This window comes from Salvelinus alpinus, chromosome 9 (genome assembly GCF_045679555.1).
Source record: "Salvelinus alpinus chromosome 9, SLU_Salpinus.1, whole genome shotgun sequence".
Classification (NCBI taxonomy): domain Eukaryota; kingdom Metazoa; phylum Chordata; class Actinopteri; order Salmoniformes; family Salmonidae; genus Salvelinus; species Salvelinus alpinus.
In genome coordinates, this window is record NC_092094.1 from 80,901,850 (window position 1) to 80,922,751 (window position 20,902).

Here is a 20,902-nt window from a genome sequence, read left to right on the forward strand (position 1 = left end):
CCAATTGGTGACAGATTTTCATGCAAATATTCTAAATTCTGCATAAAACAATATGCGCATTTTCCCACCAAAGACGTGTTTCCATCAAATTGACTTGTTGCGCATAAAAGGTTGTGCGTGAAAATTACTTTTGCGGTTACATTTTTTGCCAGCAAAAATGTTTGTGTTACAGTATATAGCGAATGTGCCCACTCTGGTCTTGGCACGTGTGCTCTACCCAACAGTTTGCAGATGTGGGTATACAGTAGTCTACATTATGAGATTATTATGGACAAAAGAGTGAGATTATTTTATTTGTCAAACGACAGCCAAGAACCAATCATCATGACCCTCGATATTTATTGGAAAGGAGCATAAGCTCATCACCTTGCACTTTCACCACCCTGTGAAGTTCATCATCATTTATTTAATCTGTTGCCTAATAAACTGTATGTTTTCCTGAGTCGAAGTAGGAGGACCACGCACCATGTCAACGCCTTCGATATGATGGTTCTCATATCAATATTTGCACATAAAGGCATTTCCACAGCCATTTCTCACATTCATACATTTTACCAACACAGAACAATCCCACCTTGTCTAGCATATTTTCTTTTGTCCACATTTGAAAATGTACAGTACCGACAGATTTGCTGTTTCCATCAAGCCTGTTGTGACATTTCACTCTAATAAAAAGGTTGGATGGAACATCGGAGAAAAGAAAAGCCTCAAACTGAGTGGAGAGTAAAGACTGCATAGTCATTATTTCCACTACTATATACAGTTGCCATGATCATGCTAGCTAGCGGCACCACCCCATAGAGACAGATGGATGAGTTAACAGGAGGGAATGCTAATCAATAGAAGGGTGTGTGTTACCCTGGGCTCAGCAGTAGACAGGATCGACAGTTAATTAGGGAACTGAAGGAGACAATTAAGGGGATTGAGAGTCTGGACAGAGGAGACATATTGCAGAACATACGCACACATTGTACGTCGTCTGGGTACAGGGGATCTTCAATTAAGGGAGAGCACTCCACCAGAAGCTTGCAGCCTGACCTTTTTACTATCAGCTCAGTAAAGTCTGGCTCCCCTTCACCCTGCATACTGATGAGGGGGAAACACAGCTGGGATAGGGTCAACACGCACGCACGCACGCACGCACGCACGCACGCGCACACACACACACACACACACACACACACACACACACACACACACACACACACACACACACACACACACACACACACACACACACACACAGGTCTGGGAATTCGTGTAGACCCGTTAAAGTTTGAGTAACATATGGGCAGATTAAATTTGAATGCTAGTCATGTGGCTAGGTGAGTTAATGATCTACCTACAACAAAATATGAGTTATCATATCATTTTTTATTTTTTTATTTTTTATTTTTTTATTTCACCTTTATTTAACCAGGTAGGCTAGTTGAGAACAAGTTCTCATTTGCAACTGCGACCTGGCCAAGATAAAGCATAGCAGTGTGAACAGACAACAACACAGAGTTACACATGGAGTAAACAATAAACAAGTCAATAACATGGTAGAAAAAAAGAGAATCTATATACAATGTGTGCAAAAGGCATGAGGAGGTAGGCAATAAATCGAATAATTACAATTTAGCAGATTAACACTGGAGTGATAAATCATCAGATGATCATGTGCAAGTAGAGATACTGGTGTGCAAAAGAGCAGAAAAGTAAATAAATAAAAGCAGTATGGGGGTGAGGTAGGTAAATTGGGTGGGCTATATACCGATGGACTATGTACAGCTGCAGCGATCGGTTAGCTGCTCAGATAGCAGATGTTTAAAGTTGTTGAGGGAGATAAAAGTCTCCAACTTCAGAGATTTTTGCAATTCGTTCCAGTCGCAGGCAGCAGAGAACTGGAAGGAAAGGCGGCCAAATGAGGTTTTGGCTTTAGGGATGATCAGTGAGATACACCTGCTGGAGCGCGTGCTACGGGTGGGTGTAGCCATCGTGACCAGTGAACTGAGATAAGGCGGCACTTTACCTAGCATAGCCTTGTAGATGACCTGGAGCCAGTGGGTCTGACGACGAACATGTAGCGAGGGCCAGCCGACTAGGGCATACAGGTCGCAGTGGTGGGTAGTATATGGGGCTTTGGTGACAAAACGGATGGCACTGTGATAAACTGCATCCAGTTTGCTGAGTAGAGTATTGGAAGCTATTTTGTAGATGACATCGCCGAAGTCGAGGATCGGTAGGATAGTCAGTTTTACTAGGGTAAGTTTCGCGGCGTAAGTGAAAGAGGTTTTGTTGCGAAATAGAAAGCCGACTCTAGATTTGATTTTGGATTGGAGATGTTTGATATGAGTCTGGAAGGAGAGTTTGCAGTCTAGCCAGACACCTAGGTACTTATAGATGTCCACATATTCTAGGTCGGAACCGTCCAGGGTGGTGATGCTAGTCGGGCGTGCGGGTGCAGGCAGCGAACGGTTGAAAAGCATGCATTTGGTTTTACTAGCGTTTAAGAGCAGTTGGAGGCCACGGAAGGAGTGCTGTATGGCATTGAAGCTCGTTTGGAGGTTAGATAGCACAGTGTCCAAGGAAGGGCCAGAAGTATACAGAATGGTGTCGTCTGCGTAGAGGTGGATCAGGGAATCGCCCGCAGCAAGAGCAACATCATTGATATATACAGAGAAAAGAGTCGGCCCGAGAATTGAACCCTGTGGTACCCCCATAGAGACTGCCAGAGGACCGGACAACATGCCCCCCGATTTGACACACTGAACTCTGTCTGCAAAGTAGTTGGTGAACCAGGCAAGGCAGTCATTAGAAAAACCGAGGCTACTGAGTCTGCCGATAAGAATATGGTGATTGACAGAGTCGAAAGCCTTGGCCAGGTCGATGAAGACGGCTGCACAGTACTGTCTTTCATCGATGGCGGTTATGATATCGTTTAGTACCTTGAGCGTGGCTGAGGTGCACCCGTGACCAGCTCGGAAACCGGATTGCACAGCGGAGAAGGTACGGTGGGATTCGAGATGGTCAGTGATCTGTTTGTTGACTTGGCTTTCGAAGACCTTAGATAGGCAGGGCAGGATGGATATAGGTCTGTAACAGTTTGGGTCCAGGGTGTCTCCCCCTTTGAAGAGGGGGATGACCGCGGCAGCTTTCCAATCCTTGGGGATCTCAGATGATACGAAGGAGAGGTTGAACAGGCTGGTAATAGGGGGTGCGACAATGGCGGCGGACAGTTTCAGAAATAGGGGGTCCAGATTGTCAAGCCCAGCTGATTTGTATGGGTCCAGGTTTTGCAGCTCTTTCAGAACATCTGCTTTATGGATTTGGGTAAAGGAGAAGCTGGGGAGGCTTGGGCGAGTAGCAGCGGGGGGGGGGGGGGGGGGGGGGCGGAGCTGTTGGCCAAGGTTGGAGTCGCCAGGAGGTAGGCATGGCCAGCCGTTGAGAAATGCTTGTTGAAGTTTTCCATTATCACGGATTTATCGGTGGTGGCCGTGTTACCTAGCCTCAGTGCAGTGGGCAGCTGGGAGGAGGTGCTCTTGTTCTCCATGGACTTTACAGTATCCCAGAACTTTTTGGAGTTAGAGCTACAGGATGCAAATTTCTGCTTGAAAAAGCTGGCCTTTGCTTTCCTGACTGACTGCGTATATTGGTTCCTGACTTCCCTGAACAGTTGCATATCGCGGGGACTCTTCGATGCTATTGCAGTTCGCCACAGGATGTTTTTGTGCTGGTCGAGGGCAGTCAGGTCTGGAGTGAACCAAGGGCTATATCTGTTCTTAGTTCTGCATTTTTTGAACGGAGCATGCTTGTCTAATATGGTGAGGAAGTAACTTTTAAAGAATGACCAGGCATCCTCAACTGACGGGATGAGGTCAATATCCTTCCAGGGTACCCGGGCCAGGTCGATTAGAAAGGCCTGCTCGCAGAAGTGTTTTAGGGAGCGTTTGACAGTGATGAGGGGTGGTCGTTTGACCGCGGACCCGTAGCGGATACAGGCAATGAGGCAGTGATCGCTGAGATCTTGATTGAAGACAGCAGAGGTGTATTTGGAGGGCAAGTTGGTCAGGATAATGTCTATTAGGGTGCCCATGTTTACGGATTTAGGGTTGTACCTGGTGGGTTCCTTGATGATTTGTGTGAGATTGAGGGCATCTAGCTTAGATTGTAGGACTGCCGGGGTGTTAAGCATATCCCAGTTTAGGTCACCTAACAGAACAAACTCTGAAGCTAGATGGGGGGCGATCAATTCACAGATGGTGTCCAGGGCACAGCTGGGAGCTGAGGGGGGTCGGTAGCAGGCGGCAACAGTGAGAGACTTATTTCTGGAGAGATTAATTTTTAAAATTAGAAGTTCGAACTGTTTGGGCATAGACCTGGAAAGTATGACAGAACTTTGCAGGCTATCTCTGCAGTAGATTGCAACTCCTCCCCCTTTGGCAGTTCTATCTTGACGGAAAGTGTTATAGTTGGGTATGGAAATCTCAGAATTTTTGGTGGCCTTCCTAAGCCAGGATTCAGACACGGCAAGGACATCAGGGTTGGCAGAGTGTGCTAAAGCGGTGAGTAAGACAAACTTAGGGAGGAGGCTTCTGATGTTGACATGCATGAGACCAAGGCTTTTTCGATCACAGAAGTCAACAAATGAGGGTGCCTGGGGACATGCAGGGCCTGGGTTTACCTCCACATCACCCGAGGAACAGAGGAGTAGTAGGATGAGGGTGCGGCTAAAGGCTATCAAAACTGGTCGCCTAGAGCGTTGGGGACAAGGAATAAAAGGAGCAGATTTATGGGCGTGGTAGAATAGATTCTGGGCATAATGTGCAGACAGGGGTATGGTGGGGCACGGGTACAGCGGAGGCAAGCCCAGGCACTGGGTGATGATAAGAGAGGTTGTATCTCTGGACATGCTGGTCTCAATGGGTGAGGTCACCGCATGTGTGGGAGGTGGGACAAAGGAGGTATCAGAGGTACGGGGAGTGGAACTACGGGCTCCATTGCAAACCAAAACAATGATAACTAGCCTGAACAACAGTATACAAGGCATATTGATATTTGAGAGAGACATACAGTAAGGCATAAAGTAATTGCAGGTCTTGATTGGGAGAGCTAGCTAAAACAACAGGTGAGATAACAGCAGCTAGTCAGCTAACACAGCAACAGCAGGTAAAATGGCGATGACTAGGCAGAGAGGGTCGGATTAACTACACACAGAGCCTGAGTTAAAACACAGAGCCGACAGATAAAACACAAATAAACAGAATGGAGTACCGTGAATTAATGGACAGTCCAGCAGGCATCAGCTATGTAGCCAAGTGATCATAGTGTCCGGGGGGCAGCCGTAGATGGAGCAGGGAAGCCGCCACTACGCTAGCACGCGGCGTTTAAAGTTAGTAGCCCGGGGGTGGTCTGCTCAGACGGAGGGGGTCTGCTCAGACGGAGGCCGGTTGAGGGCACAGCGGATGGGGTATTCGTCGGCAGACCAGACGTGGTGGTGCGGCGGGGCGCCGTGTCGACAGAGAATCCAAGCCAGATGGCGAAAGAGGTATTGTAGAATTTTGTTTGCTAACTGGTGCTAGCTTCGTGGGAGTGGCGCTAGCTGCAAGCTAGCTGTGAGGATCAGAAGTAGTGGCTCAGGGATTACGGCAGGAATCCGGCGTTGTTGTGGAGAGACAGTCCGATGCTGGTAAATTGGTGAGTAATATCCAGGATAATAACAGGGCTGGTGTCTGTGCAGAAGGTAAAAGCTGCTAGCAGTGGCTAAAAATGACTAAATAGCTTGTAGCTGATTAGCTGGTTAGCTACTGGGGGTTCTTGAATGTGTTCCAAAGTTTAAAAAGTTTAAAAAAATAATAGCGATTCCGTATCACATTGGGTGAGGTAGGTTACCGGAAGGTATAATCGAATTAAAAATCGAAAAGAGCTAGATATTTTTTTTTTAATATATACAAAAAATACGAAAAATACAAAAGTACACGAGAGGACGAAACAAAACACGCCTACACTGCTACGCCATCTTGGATCTTTTTGACTGGCAGGCCACACTTTACCTAATTTATCATATTGAACAAGCTCAAACTGGTTCAGAATGATAGCCTACAGACCATGAACATCAGAAACCATAAACATTCTTTTGGATCCCATTAAAATGAGTGTTACGACCTTTGCATGGGCATAATTAGCCAAATATGCAAACCTAACCAACTGTCTGGCTCAGCTCTAGCCAATTACCTAAACTCCTCCACGGAGTTGAGCGCAGACTAGAGTTTGACTCCTCTATGTGTCGATACTTCAAAAATGTAAATTCTTACCATGTAGCTGTTTGTCCTCTGTTTTTGGGAGCCTTTCTTTGTTGCTGAAATGCTTACTTTTTATTAAACGTTAATCAAACACAACCACTGACTGTGACCTCATTGCTGTTGCTCTAAGATAGATGGCAACTAAGTGTGAATGCGCATTTGCCAATTGAAACAGTCGGTGGTGGTTGTATTTGAGTAACATTTTATTAAAAAGTATAGATTTCAGCATACAAAAAAAGGCACGCAACAACAGAAGACAAACACGGGTACACAGTAAGGGTTTAAGAATATTTTTTTTAAAGTATCGACAGACACATAGCAATTCGAAGGAATCAGAGATTAATTTAAAAAAACTCTAGTCTGCGCTCAACTCCGTGGAGGAGCTCAGCCCTAAAGGCTTATTCTGAAATCTTTGTTTGGCTTTCATTTTAGCTGGCCTTAATAATAAACACAAGTGGGTGCAAGGTTGGGGTTCAATTATGATAGATTTTTAAGCAGAATTTGAACGCAATGTCGGATTTAGTTTTCCCCTTATGAGAAAACATTGCAGTCAGAATGCAGTATGCTGCAAATACTGCTTCCAAAAAAACTAAGAAATATTATTGCAGTTACAACGCAGTTGCAATGCAGTATAATTGCAGTTATTCTGCAATTACTGCGTCCAAAATACCACAGTATACCACAGGACTGCAGTGACTGCACTTTTACTGCAGTTTCAAAACTGCAATCTTTTTTTATAAGGGTCATAAAGTTAATGATTATGCTTTTTTTGATATCGCTGCCACAGAGAATCTGAATACTGAAGAGTATTTCTGTCTGTTATGAAGCCATTTTGTGGGGGAAAACTCATTCTGATTGGCTGGGCCTGGCTCCCCAGTGGGTGGGCCTATGCCCTCCCAGGCCCACCCATTGCTGCACCCCTGCCCAGTCATGTCAAATCCATAGATTAGGGCCTAATTAATTTATTTCAATTGACTAATTTCCTCATAGGAACTGTATTTCAGTCAAATGTTTGCAATTGTTGCATGTTGCATTTATATTTTTGTTCAGTATAAAAGCATTGCATGAATCTATCATCGTATTTGCAGGTCCGAGAAATGTCATGCAATTCTACGTCATTTTACATATTAGCAGAATATTTTTTTATATCACACAAATTGACAAAATTACAGGCTAAGAATGGACAGAGAGATATGTGTATGTGTTCATCGTATCATATTTCTCCAATGCCAAATCAGTGTGTCTTGATAGCAACGAAACTGTCCCTGTTTGCAAATAATTAAATCTGAGATGTCATTAGGAATCTGAGCATGGTACTTTCAAAGGTTAGGCCTACCTTTCCACCCCAGACAAAGGGGGTGGAAAGATGCATAACATTTTAAGCTTCAACTGCTGGCTACTCTTCTTCTGTGGCTTAACTCAATGAGAGAAGGCCACAAGTGTTTCCCTAAAAGCTGTCTGGGTTTAAACATCTTCTATTGTACAGAACATGAAAAGCTTAATCAATTGATAGTGACATAATTAGATTACTTCCCAAGCAAAGTAAAAAAAATTGTCTCCTCGGCTATAGAAGGTTGTAGCTCAGCCTCTGAATGTCAGAGAAACTAAACAATGACATCCCATATGGATCATGGGAGACATGTTTTCCCCAGGTATTTTACGGCTTGTTTCTAGCATACAGCACTGTGGACCAAAGCGCCGTTATAAATCACTTTATATAATCAGATCAGTTTTATTTTCTTCAAAATCTTAATCTAACAAGGGGTAGGCATGTTTTTTTGGCCATTTCTTTAATAAAAAGTAGGCATATGGCATACCTTCTCATACCCCCTAAATTAGAGTCTTGGTTTTAATTTAACAGCCCTTCACTGACATAATGATGGGTCGTTCGCGAACGAACGGCTCTTTTTGAACTGAGCTCAAAACAAGGTTTTTCTGTAGATAATTTCCAAAATAATTCTTGAAAGAGGATGAATCCTCAATGCAGAAACAATAAATAGTGGCGAGAGCGTATCAATCTGGTCCACTCTAATTTGTTCAGTGTTTAAGGCCATCTAAAAATTAGGACAGGTAAACATTTATTTGAATATGCATTTCCCGATCTGACAATAATAGCCTAGCTTTTGATCTTTACATTTGAGATTTGCAATATTTTTCATGGTTCTAAGTAAACTTTTAAGCATTTTGAATGTAGAGACATTTGTGAGCCAAATGTGCCTGCTCTTTTACATGAACAGAGCCCAATGAGCCAGCTCACTGAAAAGACTCGGAATGCCCATCACTACACTGACACGGAGGTAGGCTATTTAAAGAGTTCATGGTGGGTGGAGGAGTTGACCGACAAATCTAGGGATATAGTACCCTATTGCCTACCTCCTATTTCTTAAGTAGGAAGAAATAGGCTCCAACACAAAGCCCTCTTGTTAGTAAAGTCTAATTAAAATTAAGAAGTTGAAATGAACTATGCCTACTTGAATTTGCCTACTTTCAGGACCATGATCTATTCATTTCCGATTGATTGTGCCATGGCTGTTGCCTCAAGTTTCAGCACCACAATGTGGCTTATTGTGAGGTCAATTAACTCTGATAAATAGGCCTACATCATTGTCAAGAAACATATAATAATAAAACATATTTTAGTAGTAGCACGCTATCAAAGTTGACCTCCGGTCCTCCTCATTATCACGCTCTCCTCCTCAAAGAGAACAGAACAAAACATAGGCTATAGGCTAGTCTGCGTGCAAGACAGTGGCAACCTGTCAACAAAATTTGCCCATGAAGGACCACCATTCCACCTTCCTGTTCAAGTGAGCACAGCACAAGGTGAGTCCAAAAAGGTATTGTATGCTACTGAATAGTTATGTAATATATTTGGTCTATTTACCCCTCTCAATTTTGCCTACTGTTCTGACTTTGTGGTGCACATGTAGCCTGTTTTAGAGAAATGTAATCATTGAATAATTTCGCTGCCAGACAAGGCTCCACTGATAGCCAGGTGTAGCAGTGGTAAGATGTTGGGACAGCTTTATGTAGGTTTGTGGGCACCGTTTGTCACCGTTATAGCGCAATTCATGTATTGTTTAGTGTTGTGTTGTGTAGTGGCTTTGCTACTACACACTTTTTTTTGCCCCACCAAGATTTACATGCTTAAATCGCCCCTGGTGCAAGTTGGTGCATTTTTTGGAATAGGCCTAATAAAACAGTGGTTCCCAAACTTTTTCACTCAGGCCCCTCTTCCAGCATTGGGGAACATTTAGCTGTTTTAAAGCTCATTTTCTTGCAACTCTATACATTTTGCCATGTCCTGTGATATTTAAGTGACTCAAACATTACAACAAAATCTATGGGCTAAAAAACATTAGCTGACATGGGCTAGTTGATCTGAACATTTCTGACAAGTTATAAATATCTCTCTAAGGTATGCAATGACTGACATGACAAGAGGAACTGATGATGCACTACCCAATTTCGAAATTGCACCTTGTGCATTCTTCTATCAACTTTCAAGAGTAAATTGAAAGCTCCCCCATTTTCCTCCAAAAAGTGTGTAGTATTATGTAAATGTTGACCCATCCCTAACCATGATCATTTGCAGACACAGACATAGACCTAAAAAATTGCCTAAAGAGCTAATAATGAATTTGGTAAATAATAATACATTTTACACGAGCTATCTACCCTAAAGCTGTATTTAGTAGACGCAGATACAAACTGAAAAGCCTTTCTTTTAGAGGGACAAACTTTTTCCTAATTCAGCAGGGTCAGAGTTCAGTAAATGCCGGTGATGTCGTCATGGTCTGAAGATGGCTGAAGGGTGAGTGAGAAGTCGCAAAATAGTTTTTGTTTGATAAATTAACCATCGTATTATAATCACACTTTTGGCATGGGTTTTCTTCATATAAGATGTTGCTTCCTTCATATTTAGCTCTTGCTACATTCACCCATTTCAAAACGTTCTGTCTGTTCTCGAGGCAATGTGAGGAAGTCCGTCGGTGTTTGTTTACCAAAATATTGCACCAGCTGGTTAGCTTGATGGCTAACGTTAGGTGGCTAGCTAGCAGTGACTAACAGACTGGTTGCTGCCTAATCGCAGAGACCGACGTTTTAATCGCGTGACAAATGTAATTTTGTCGATTATTTCTACCTCCTGTTGTATTTATTAAAAGTGATTGATAAAATACAGTGCCATGGTTCCAACCGTAGCTAACTTTGTTAGCATGACAGCTAACTAGCTAGGCTAGTTGCTGTACACGTCTAATGCACATTCACTGGGGTGTATTCATAACCTATTGAAACTGAAACCGTTTATCGTTTAAGAACCAAACGAAATTAAACAGAGCAAACGGAACATAACGGGGAGGGACCTACCTAAATTTGTCGGAGAGAAACAGTGGACATACACTCATCTGACAGCAATCTAGCCAGTTTAGCTGACTGGCTAGCCAACACCTGGGGTGTATTCATTACGCCAATTATGCAACAAACAGTTTACTCCAAACTGCAAACGTTTTACATTTACATTTTACATTTTTACAACAGAAACGACGTAATGAATACACCCCAGGTGTTGGCTAGCCAGTCAGCTAAACTGGCTAGATTGCTGTCAGATGAGTGTATGTACACTGTTACTCTCCTGTCTGGCCAGATTGTAGGTAACGTTAGCTAGGCCATTAACATAGTTAAGTATCTAAAATGCAAGATATGTATTGCATGACATTGCCCTGTTGATCCATTTTTAAGTCACATCACCATGTCTCTTGACTCCAGGGAAGGCTGTGAAGGCTGGTGGGGAGGCTGGCTTCAGCAAAGCTTCCAGGCCGTCAAAGATAAGGTAGGCATCCATGCTAGCCTGCACAAATAATCAGGTTCTCTCTCCTTATGATGCATAATAAGCTACAAAATAAACTAGCTGGCTATTTTGTTATGTGCTGTTTGTCAAGAAGGCAAATTCAATGTTTTCAACATGACTCATAATAAAACATAAAAGTCAATGAATATCCTTGTGATGTCCAATGTATGCTGCTATTGCAGACATCTCACCTTGTTTGGACTTCCCAATGTAACTCCAACATTTTGTTTTTACAGTCATCTGAGGCGTATGAGTTTATAAAGCGTGACCTGACAGAGTTCTCCAACGTAGTGCAACATGATACTGCGTGCTCCATCGTCGCCACAGCAAGTGCTGTTAGAAGCAAACTAGCGGTAGGCCATTTGGTTCTTTACTACGGGTCACAGTGACCCATATGAGAAAAGCTAATATGCATTGTCACTTGGTTATTTGTAGGCATACTTCCTGTCTGACATATGCCACCTGTCCCACTTTGTTTCAGGTGGAGGGCTCCTCTGACACCACAGAGAAGGTGAAGAAGAGCCTGTCCAGTTTCTTAGGCGTGATAACAGACACCCTCGCTCCTCCCCAGGACATGACCATCGACTGTGATGTCATCACGCTAGTGGCAACTCCTGCAGGCACCACAGAGGTGTATGACAGCACCAAGGTGAGGATGTTTAGATTGTGTTTAACTAATCACCGTGACAGTGTCATTCAACTACTTAATGAAGAGATATTATGCTGTTTTACATTTTACTGCACTTACTGCTAATATACCAGAATGTATCTCAGAAATGTTAACATTGTTAGAGCTTCTCCCCCACCTGTTCAAACATGTATGAGTGGTTAGTCTCAGAAGTGATACTGAGCTACACAGCAGAGGGGATGGTTTATCCACAGATTTGTGCTTTAGGCTTCAAGAGATTAAAATGTTTTTGTTATCGGTCTCTTTTTGTTGCAATACTAGATACCAGGGGTGTATTCACTAGGAACCAAACGTGCAGGGACCTACTTGAATTTGTCCATTCCAATAGAAACTCATGTTGTCACATGAGTTACAGTTTGTGTTTTGTTCCCTAGGCTCGTCTCTACAGTCTACAAGCTGACCCTGCTACATACTGCAATGAGCCTGACGGTGAACAGTCCACAATTTTCTTTTCCATCTGTTTCTTCACTCTTCTGATTATATTCAAGAAAAGGTCATGTGCCATGTAATGTCACTAACCAGGCTTCAGTGCCCTCAAAACATAACAAAGCCTACAGTATGGCAATGACAAGGGACTAAAGGCCCTATGTACATTTTTAGTCTGGAAGTCATGATGGATTCTCTTGGTAACTTTGGAAAAGGGAATGAAAATAAATGTTCCGGGCAGGGTCCGATTCAGACAGACAACTCTCCCAACAAATCACAAGTTTGGATAGGTGGGGCTTAAAATGCGATCAGAAATTGCTCATGAAATACTCTTACCATAACCTGTAGGCAGACCTGCCAGAACGTTGCTATTTGAAACCAAAATTTGCAGGCAAAACTTTTGCAGTGGTTTTAGTGAAGGTAGTTGATTCAAATTAGCTACTTGCGAAATACATTCATTAAAAGAACCTCTGATCTCCATCTTGTTAGCTGCTATTTTGTGTCCTGGGGATGTTTACCTTAGGGCAACAAGCAAATAAGGCAGTGACGTAAGAAACCGGATGTCCTAACTCCTCCCTTTCCTCTTACCAAACTAAGGGCTCTATTCAATCTGAGAGACTACTAAATGTCTTCAAATGCGCTCCAATAATCCAAGCCTGCAAGCCCTCTCGTTTGATATTTCCGAAGCAAATGTTAAGTGTGTTCAATTTCTGTGTATTGCCCACTGTACTCTGTGGGCATTAAAATCAGGTTTATGGATTGGGCCTACCCATTAATCATGGTCAAAATGAACTCCTATTACAGTGAATACAAATAACTTGTCAGGGCAAGACTTCTTATTTTCATGCAGTTAAACTGTCAAACATTTTAGTGTCTTGGGTGTGCTTTAATTGTGTGGCCTGTGTATTGTCCTAGGTCCCCTAGAGCAGTTTGATGCGTGGCTCTCCTGCTTCAGTCTGGAGGAGAGGAAAGGAGAGATCTCTGACCTCCTGGTCAACAGCCCCTCCATCAGGGCCCTTTACACCAAAATGGTACACTTATCTAAACCCTCCTGTTAAAAGGTCTTATCATAGAAACACTAGAGCTTAACATTATTTACCACGTTAATAGAATGTAAGTGAATTATTCTTGTTCCTAACAATGCAAAATCTGGGTGTGAAGTAGCATATTATGCATTTTGATCCCTAGGTGCCAGCAGCGGTAGCCCATTCTGAATTCTGGCAGCGGTATTTCTACAAAGTCTTTCAGTTGTACCAGGTAATTCCTACTTTTGTTACTGGCATGGATAGCTCTCGTGAACTGTCATGCACCCCCTTCTATCACGTTAGAAAGTAAACTCTTCCCTCTGCTGGACAGTTTGGAGAGGAGCCTCAGAGCTCCGGTAGGTTAGTAAAGACTCTGGGAAAACATTGAGATTGTGAAAGCTAATCTCAGCACCCAGAGCCAAATCTCCTGCTACTCGATTTGAGTTCAGATGCTTTCCAATGTTTCTTAACAAAGTCCACGCCCTCCTCTGCCAAAGCCCGTTCCCAGCCCCTTCCTCTTTTTCTGGAAAGTCAACCTGTGTTTATAATATTTTATGTGCTGCATGCTGACAAAATGGAGGTATCTTACAATGTTTTCGATGCAACTATTTCACAGGTAAGTTGTGTGTATTAGATAATTTTCAAGTTAAAATACCCATCACCACTTCATAGCACCAGCTCCCTGAATACATAAAAACACAAAAATCTGGTACTGTTCTGCTGATGAATAATAACTATTGTGACTGACCACCAGGAGGAGGCGAGAAGAGTGGCCCTGAAGCAGAGAGCAGAGCAGACTACCCACACAGAGGCTCTGGGCTGGGAGGAGGAGGATGAAGGTGTGTTGGATAGTGGATTTCACAATGGTGAAATGTTTTAGATTAGTGCAGGTCTGTCTCATGTGACTCACTGTTCTCTCTCCCTTATTTCTACCCCAGATGACTTCCTTGGTGTGACGTCTTCATCTCGCCTAGACTTCACACCCCCATTGGAAGACCCCGCGACAAAGCTGTCCCCACTCACACCAGTCACCATGGCGACGACCCCGCTCAGCCCCATCCCGTCTCCCAGCGGGGAGCGCTCCTCTACCCTCTCCTTGAGCAGCGACAGTGGCAGCCTGCCCACCCAGGTGGAGTTGAGACCAGCCAGGCCACATCCTGCAGTCGTGGAGCTGGCCCAGAAACTCAACAAGGCCAGCCTGGAGGAGAGCGAGCCAGAAGGGCAGCAGGAGGAGGAGAGGGAACAGGGGCATCCTGAAGGTCAGGTAGAGTCCCCATCCCAGCCTGAGCCCACAGGGAAAGCTACAGCTGAGAGAGTAACAGTCCAGGCTCCTACCACCAGACCAGAGACAGAGGGGCCCCAGGACCTGAGGGTGTTTGAGCTCAACTCTGACAGTGGGAAGTCTACACCTTCAAACAATGGCAAGAAAGGTAAAAGGACATTCTATTCAGCTATTGATGTGACTGTGATTTGATTGAATAGGGCCTAAGCTGTTTGTGTCATAGGACCATTTAACACTGTTCTATCTGACCCTGTGCCCCCCCCAACCCCTGCAGGGTCCAGCACAGATGTCAGTGAGGACTGGGAGAAGGACTTTGACCTGGACATGACAGAAGAGGAGGTGCAGATGGCGCTGTCTAGAGTTGCCGCTACAGGAGAGGTGGGCTATGATGTATTTGTCATATTTTTCTTGTTGTATTTCTTCTAACCTTAAACCATAACAAAGGATAACATGCCTTGGAAACAACTGTATTGAGCTAAATTACATGTTATTTTTCAGCTGGAGGATTGGGAGAACTGGGACTGACGCTTGCCGTGCCATAGTGTTTCTATCCCGCCATTAAAGCAAGTTCTCGGCCGACGAACCATGCTTAACGTGTTTTAACTCCTTGTCAACGCTGTCACCATGTCACGTTTGTTCGTAGAGGAATGTCTGATGGGTTTGGACCATGTTGCTGAAAGCTCTAACAGAGCAATGGGAATCCAAGGCAATAAGATTTGTCAAGGCACCATCAGCTGTCAGTTTGTGCGTATAAGTCTCAAGGCTGATTACTCAGTCTTGTTGGTTATTTCTTGGAACAACTTATGACTTAGAGAATGACACTAGTTTAGTTGGTGTTCCATTTGACTAAAGCTATGTAACATCTATGAGGATAGGTTCCCCACATAAGGGGAGTTGCTGCTCTCTCTGTTCTGAAATGCCACAGTACATCGTTGCTAGTAGTTATTCCAAGTTATGAGTGGGGGGGATTATTATTTTACTTCAGGCTGCCGAATAGCCATAAGCTGTAACGCTGCTTATCACGTTACATAAGATGGAGTTCTTCACATGTGATTTATTGAATGTTGAATATGATTTAAACGTGTTTTTTTCCCCCTCAAGTGATTTATTAACTCTTTTATCTTTTGCAAGTGAATATTCAAAATATACTTTGGCCTTCATAGAGAGCATTAATTTTGGATTCACTCACAACTAGATACATGGCCTTGTCAGACACACTATAGTGCGGAAAAGATATCCAAATGTTTTGTCACACAAGACACTGATCTGAGTCTAAACCCAACTAATCCATGTTCTACGTTTTGACTTTGTTTTAGTCCCTGTCCTGCTTAGTAATTGATGTGAACATCTCTTCTGTGACCTCCAGAGGCCATGTTTCCTTTTTGTTTCTTGTCTCTGCTACACTAATGTTCACATCTATTATGCTATCAGGCCTGTTTGTCTATTATTCTGGGTAGGGAGGGGCTCATGTGTTGTCAATCGTCAAGAGAAGATCATTATGATGCAATAAAGAGGTGCCATGGTGCTAGAGTTTTGCGCTTGGATGTCTGAGGGGGATATGGTCTGTTATGTTATTTCTGATGTAAAATAATTAATGAGTAACAACACAGACTGCTGATCCCACAACCTGCTGTGCTTAGTATGGTATTGACAGACTGCACAACAGCTCTGGAGTTACCAGTGTGCGAGGAGTCGAGGCAGTGAGGGCTTTGTCTGCTTGATTTATGTAATGATACAGTATAGGCTAGCTTCATTCTGCAGTATCGCTTCATGCTATTCTGATATTTTATTGTAATAACTGTTGTCTTCATCAGTGTAAACAGTGACCAACACAAAGCATAAAGATGTAGTCTACAGATCTTTACAATGACTTATTTTTATTTGAGTATAATTACTCTGTGCTTTGTTTTGCATGGCAGTGCAATCACATATGCATACAGTTGTACAGCAGATGTATCGTTTTAAGTTGTACGTTTCTGGTTACTAGTAGCTTGTTGGAGGGATTACTTAATAATGACTTGATATGTTGCATGTCTCATGTATTTCACTTGACATATATTTGCACTTTAAACACCAGTACGTTTAAAGCTGTTTTTTTTAGGCAATTATTTTTCTCTATTTTTCAAATGAGCATTGTCATTAAAAAGAGCATAATGCAAATGGTTAGTCATTGTCTGCACATTTGTAGGAAAAAAAGTTAGTGGCTGTAGTTTGTCTTCAACTCTGGATTTCTAGAAAATCATTGCTGCTGAGAAGTGAACTTGTCAAGAGCTGAACGGTTAGGCCATTATGATGGGGTACACCTTTGCCAGGGTAACGGTAACATCGCTACGTAGGCAGGTGTCATCGCTCTATGGTTTTACACCACATGGGACGTCGACAGTTTACAAACGTTGAAGGTCCGCTTAAAAATCAACCATGACCAGGCACCACCACCAGACTAGAGTTTACAAAAAGAAATCGCTGCCGGAGTGCCATATAGGCCTACCGAAATTCATTTTAGCCGCAAAGAAGTCTCTATCTACATGTCCATCGACCGACATCGATGATGTCCCGATATCTCGGTAAATATGCCATGTCTACAGTCCTGTTAGCTAGGCCTAGACCAGGAATCAGTGATTCAAATATGTGAAGTTTTTTTTCCTCTTTTCGCAATAGTTGTTTTTCTCTTTTCCCACTGATAGCCAGCTGCGCAGGTGTCCAGGTAACCACTGCCTAATCGTTTGGCGTGAGGATGTTTGTTTAGCGTCCATGGTGAACGAGCCCTCGCAGACCACGGAGAGCTGAGTAGGGAGACCGGACAGCTTGTCCTCAAAGGGGAAAAAGTAGCAATTGCTCGTCATACAATATCAAATTGGAGTGCAATAATTGTTGGAAATGCGTCAATAAACGTTAACATTTAAATCCAACCAAACGTTGTCCTTTTCTAAATATTTTTTTTCTTGTGCATTTATTTCTGTCTGGTATGGCTAAATACTGTACCATGGAGTAGAGTCGACGCTGATGTCGCGCCTGGCTTTAGGGTATTTATTTCAAAGTAGGCCACCCGGTGGCAGTGTTGCCTAATTTACTTCAGATTCAGAACATGCCTCCCTTTCCACCCTTTTCCAATGGTTGACGTTGCAGCACTATTGCTTACCAATCTAATCCACTGGAGCTAATTCTGAATTGGCATTTATGATTCACAATTTACCCCGTCACAATAGATCCCAATTTTCTCCATGTCCTGAGCCACAATGGGTATTTGTGCAGATACCATCTTACTGCTATAATGGGGCAATGGCAGCCATCCTTCGTTGGAGAGATGCTGCTTGATTTTTTTTCTTTCCACATAAATGGATGCATATTAACACATAGTATATTTCATATCTGCGGTATTTTTTCTCTAGTTTCACCTTTTTATAGTGGTTGACATGAGCGTGTATGGGCTTGGCTTGTATGGTTCTGATGGCAGTTGTGGCGTGTGACTGCGGTTAATGTAGGTCACAGAACAGTTTGCAGAGCCTGTTATTTTTACCCTTTTGTTTTCTAACATGGATGCTTCCATAGCCCTCTCCAAGACATGGCCATGATAGACATGAAGAATAGAATACAATGCATTCGGAAGGTATTCAGACCCCTTGACTTTTTCCACATTGTGTTACATTACAGCCTTACTCTAAAGTTGATTACATTAAATGTTTCCCTCATTAAAATCTACAACACCCCATAATAAAAAAGCAAAAACAGGTTTAGAATGTTTTGCAAATGTATTACAAATAAAAACGGATACCTTATTTACATAAGTATTCAGACCCTTTGCTATGAGACTCAAAATTGAGCACAGGTACATCCTGTTTCCATTGATCATCATTGAGATGTTCCTACAACTTGATTGGACATGATTTGGAAAGGCACACACCTGTCTATATAAGGTCCCACAGTTGACAGTACATCGCTGAGCAAAAACCAATCCATGAGGTTGAAGGAATTGTCTGTAGAGCTCTGGGACAGGATTGTGTTGAGGCACAGATCTGCGAAGGGTACCAAAACATATCTGCAGCATTGATGGTCCCCAAGAACACAGTGGCCTCCATCATTCTTAAATGGAAGAAGTTTAGAACCACCAAGACCCTTCCTAGAGCTGGCCGGCTGGCCAAACTGAGTAATCGGGAAAGAAGGGCCTTGGTCAGAGATGTGACCATGAACCCGATGGCTCTCTCCCATTTCGCGTATGTCTCAGCACAGAGACAGGCACACTGCCAATGGAGGGCTCTGCTCTGCTTTCTGTCTTTGATTCTCAACTTTTCTCTCGTGGAGAATTTTTTAGATGTATCACGGCCGTTGAAAGGATTGCTAAAAGGGTTGGATGGAACCTTTAGGAGAATGTTTCAATTATTATATCATTTTAATTATTTTACCCACTATAATGGTAACATGCATGCTACATTACCACATACAGAATCACAGCACACTGTTTCATAGAGACCACCTGAATTGTCATATAAGGTCCAAGGACCCTAACTGGACTTGTACACTGAACATAGTGTATACATTACATTCTTGAAACTATCCTCTCTTGGAGCCTTTTAGTTAGCAGAAGTGCTCTGTAGGAATTTCCTGTAAGGAATGACTGCTCCCTTGGCTTAGTGGTATAGGTGCTTTACATTTAGGCATTGGTACTACCGTCATTAATCTAAGTACAGCCTGTTTTAGCAGTAGCTACTGACCTAATGGAATGCGATGTAGGCTACTGTAGGATTTATTACACAGAGTGAGCTCAGAGTACTGCTAGTACAGTAATAAATAACCACATAAGAGATAAATGTGTTGTAATAAATTGCAGTAATATAGTCTACCGTACCATCCAGTGAGAGAGCAACATGGTAGCTACATTCCCTAGTCTGCTGTTGGCCACGCCCAAAATGCACAGCTATTTTTAGCAAGGCTGCATCTTTATGAAGTAAAGTAACATTTATTTGGACGGTTCATGTTTTTGCTTGCAAGAAGTTAAACATTAACTTGACACAGTTGTCTGTAGCCTATACCAAGGTAGTCCCCTGACTCCCCTCCAAAGTGGCATATTGCAGTCTTCCCTCCTACTCTTTAAACATGCTCTGCCTCTCCATTTTCTTACCATCTCCCTGTCCCCCTTTCTGTCTGACACACACACACACACACACACACACACACACACACACACACACACACACACACACACACACACACACACACACACACACACACACACACACACACACACACACACACACACACACACACACACACACAGAGAGAGAGAGAGCGAGGGTGTCACGATGAGGTCATTGTCTTGAGCGAGAGTATTATGCTGTGCACCCTAAAGGGAGAAACCCTGTAACCTCAATGCCTTTCAACAGGCACAAAAGACTCAGATTGGAGGAGGAGGTTGAGCACTATGGAATGTGTAATCAGGGCTTGGAGACTGACTAGATCTCCAAATTTATACAGCTGTGTGTGAAAAAGTGTGTGTGTGTGTGTGTACATGAGTGCTTGTGAATGTACATGTAGGAGTGTATTCTCTGTTGGTTTTTAGCCTATTTCATCTACACGCACAGACACTTGACTATTAGCAATTTCTTTAATGAAAAATGTGTGCGTATGGGAATTGTCTCAAACTATCTGACATATTTCAAGTTAGAACTCACTAGACTACATGGTAGGGAGACAGTCTAATTGACTAAGGTCTCTGTTGACTCTTGAAGGGCTCTTGAGATTCTTCTGACTTTTCCAAACAAATTTAGCATTTTCCAAAGTTCAGTGGTGGGAACGGGCCACTTTGTTTGTGCTAAGTGGTGTTGGGGAGGAATGTGGGTTTGAGTTGGAAGGGCAGCGGATGGGGGGAAGCTATGATAAATCCCCCTCCATTCAGATTTAAGGTCAGGACAGAGGGGCTCCTCTGTAACCACGTCAGGAGACTACTCTGCCTGCTGCCACAACAAATGTTTACTCTTTGTTCCCTATTTTATTCTTTACGTCCCTGTTCCCCTCTCCCAAGGGATGGGGTTTCCTTCTCCTTCTCTGTGCACATGGACAATGACGGATAGATGAATGATTCTCATCAAGGTGAAGTTGCTTCTACGTTTCTGGAGGGTTTGTGTGCTCTTATTGTAAGAAAACATGCAGGCTAGACCTGTACAGTATGTACTCTTTTTTTGTGCATGCTTTAAAGAGAGCGCGTGTGTGTGTGTGTGTGTGTGTGTGTGTGTGTGTGTGTGTGTGTGTGTGTGTGTGTGTGTGTGTGTGTGTGTGTGTGTGTGTGTGTGTGTGTGTGTGTGTGTGTGTGTGTGTGTGTGTGTGTGTGTGTGTGTGTGTGTGTGTGTGTGTGTG

At 43.2% G+C, this 20,902-nt stretch overlaps 1 protein-coding gene and 1 long non-coding RNA gene across 3 annotated transcripts; both read left to right on the forward strand.

Annotated features, from left to right (window-relative positions):
• Window positions 1-10,007: 10,007 nt before the first annotated feature.
• Window positions 10,008-15,654, forward strand: LOC139530725 (BSD domain-containing protein 1-like). Of its 2 annotated transcripts, none has more exons than XM_071327383.1 (11): window positions 10,008-10,098; window positions 11,052-11,115; window positions 11,370-11,486; window positions 11,615-11,782; window positions 12,196-12,250; window positions 13,163-13,278; window positions 13,436-13,504; window positions 14,027-14,111; window positions 14,211-14,702; window positions 14,829-14,932; window positions 15,053-15,654. In XM_071327383.1, exons 1-11 carry the CDS (start codon window positions 10,088-10,090, stop codon window positions 15,077-15,079), a joined length of 1,308 nt encoding a protein of 435 aa, XP_071183484.1. In that variant the 5' UTR covers window positions 10,008-10,087; the 3' UTR covers window positions 15,080-15,654. The 2 variants fall into 2 exon arrangements, with proteins under 2 accessions (XP_071183484.1, XP_071183486.1); XM_071327385.1 differs by lacking the exon at window positions 10,008-10,098 and adding an exon at window positions 10,383-10,405.
• Window positions 15,655-16,801: 1,147 nt separating this feature from the next.
• Window positions 16,802-17,468, forward strand: LOC139530727 (uncharacterized). The gene is made up of 2 exons (XR_011666111.1): window positions 16,802-17,118; window positions 17,239-17,468. It is a non-coding gene; the product is annotated as an uncharacterized lncRNA (long non-coding RNA).
• The last annotated feature ends 3,434 nt before the right edge of the window (window positions 17,469-20,902 follow it).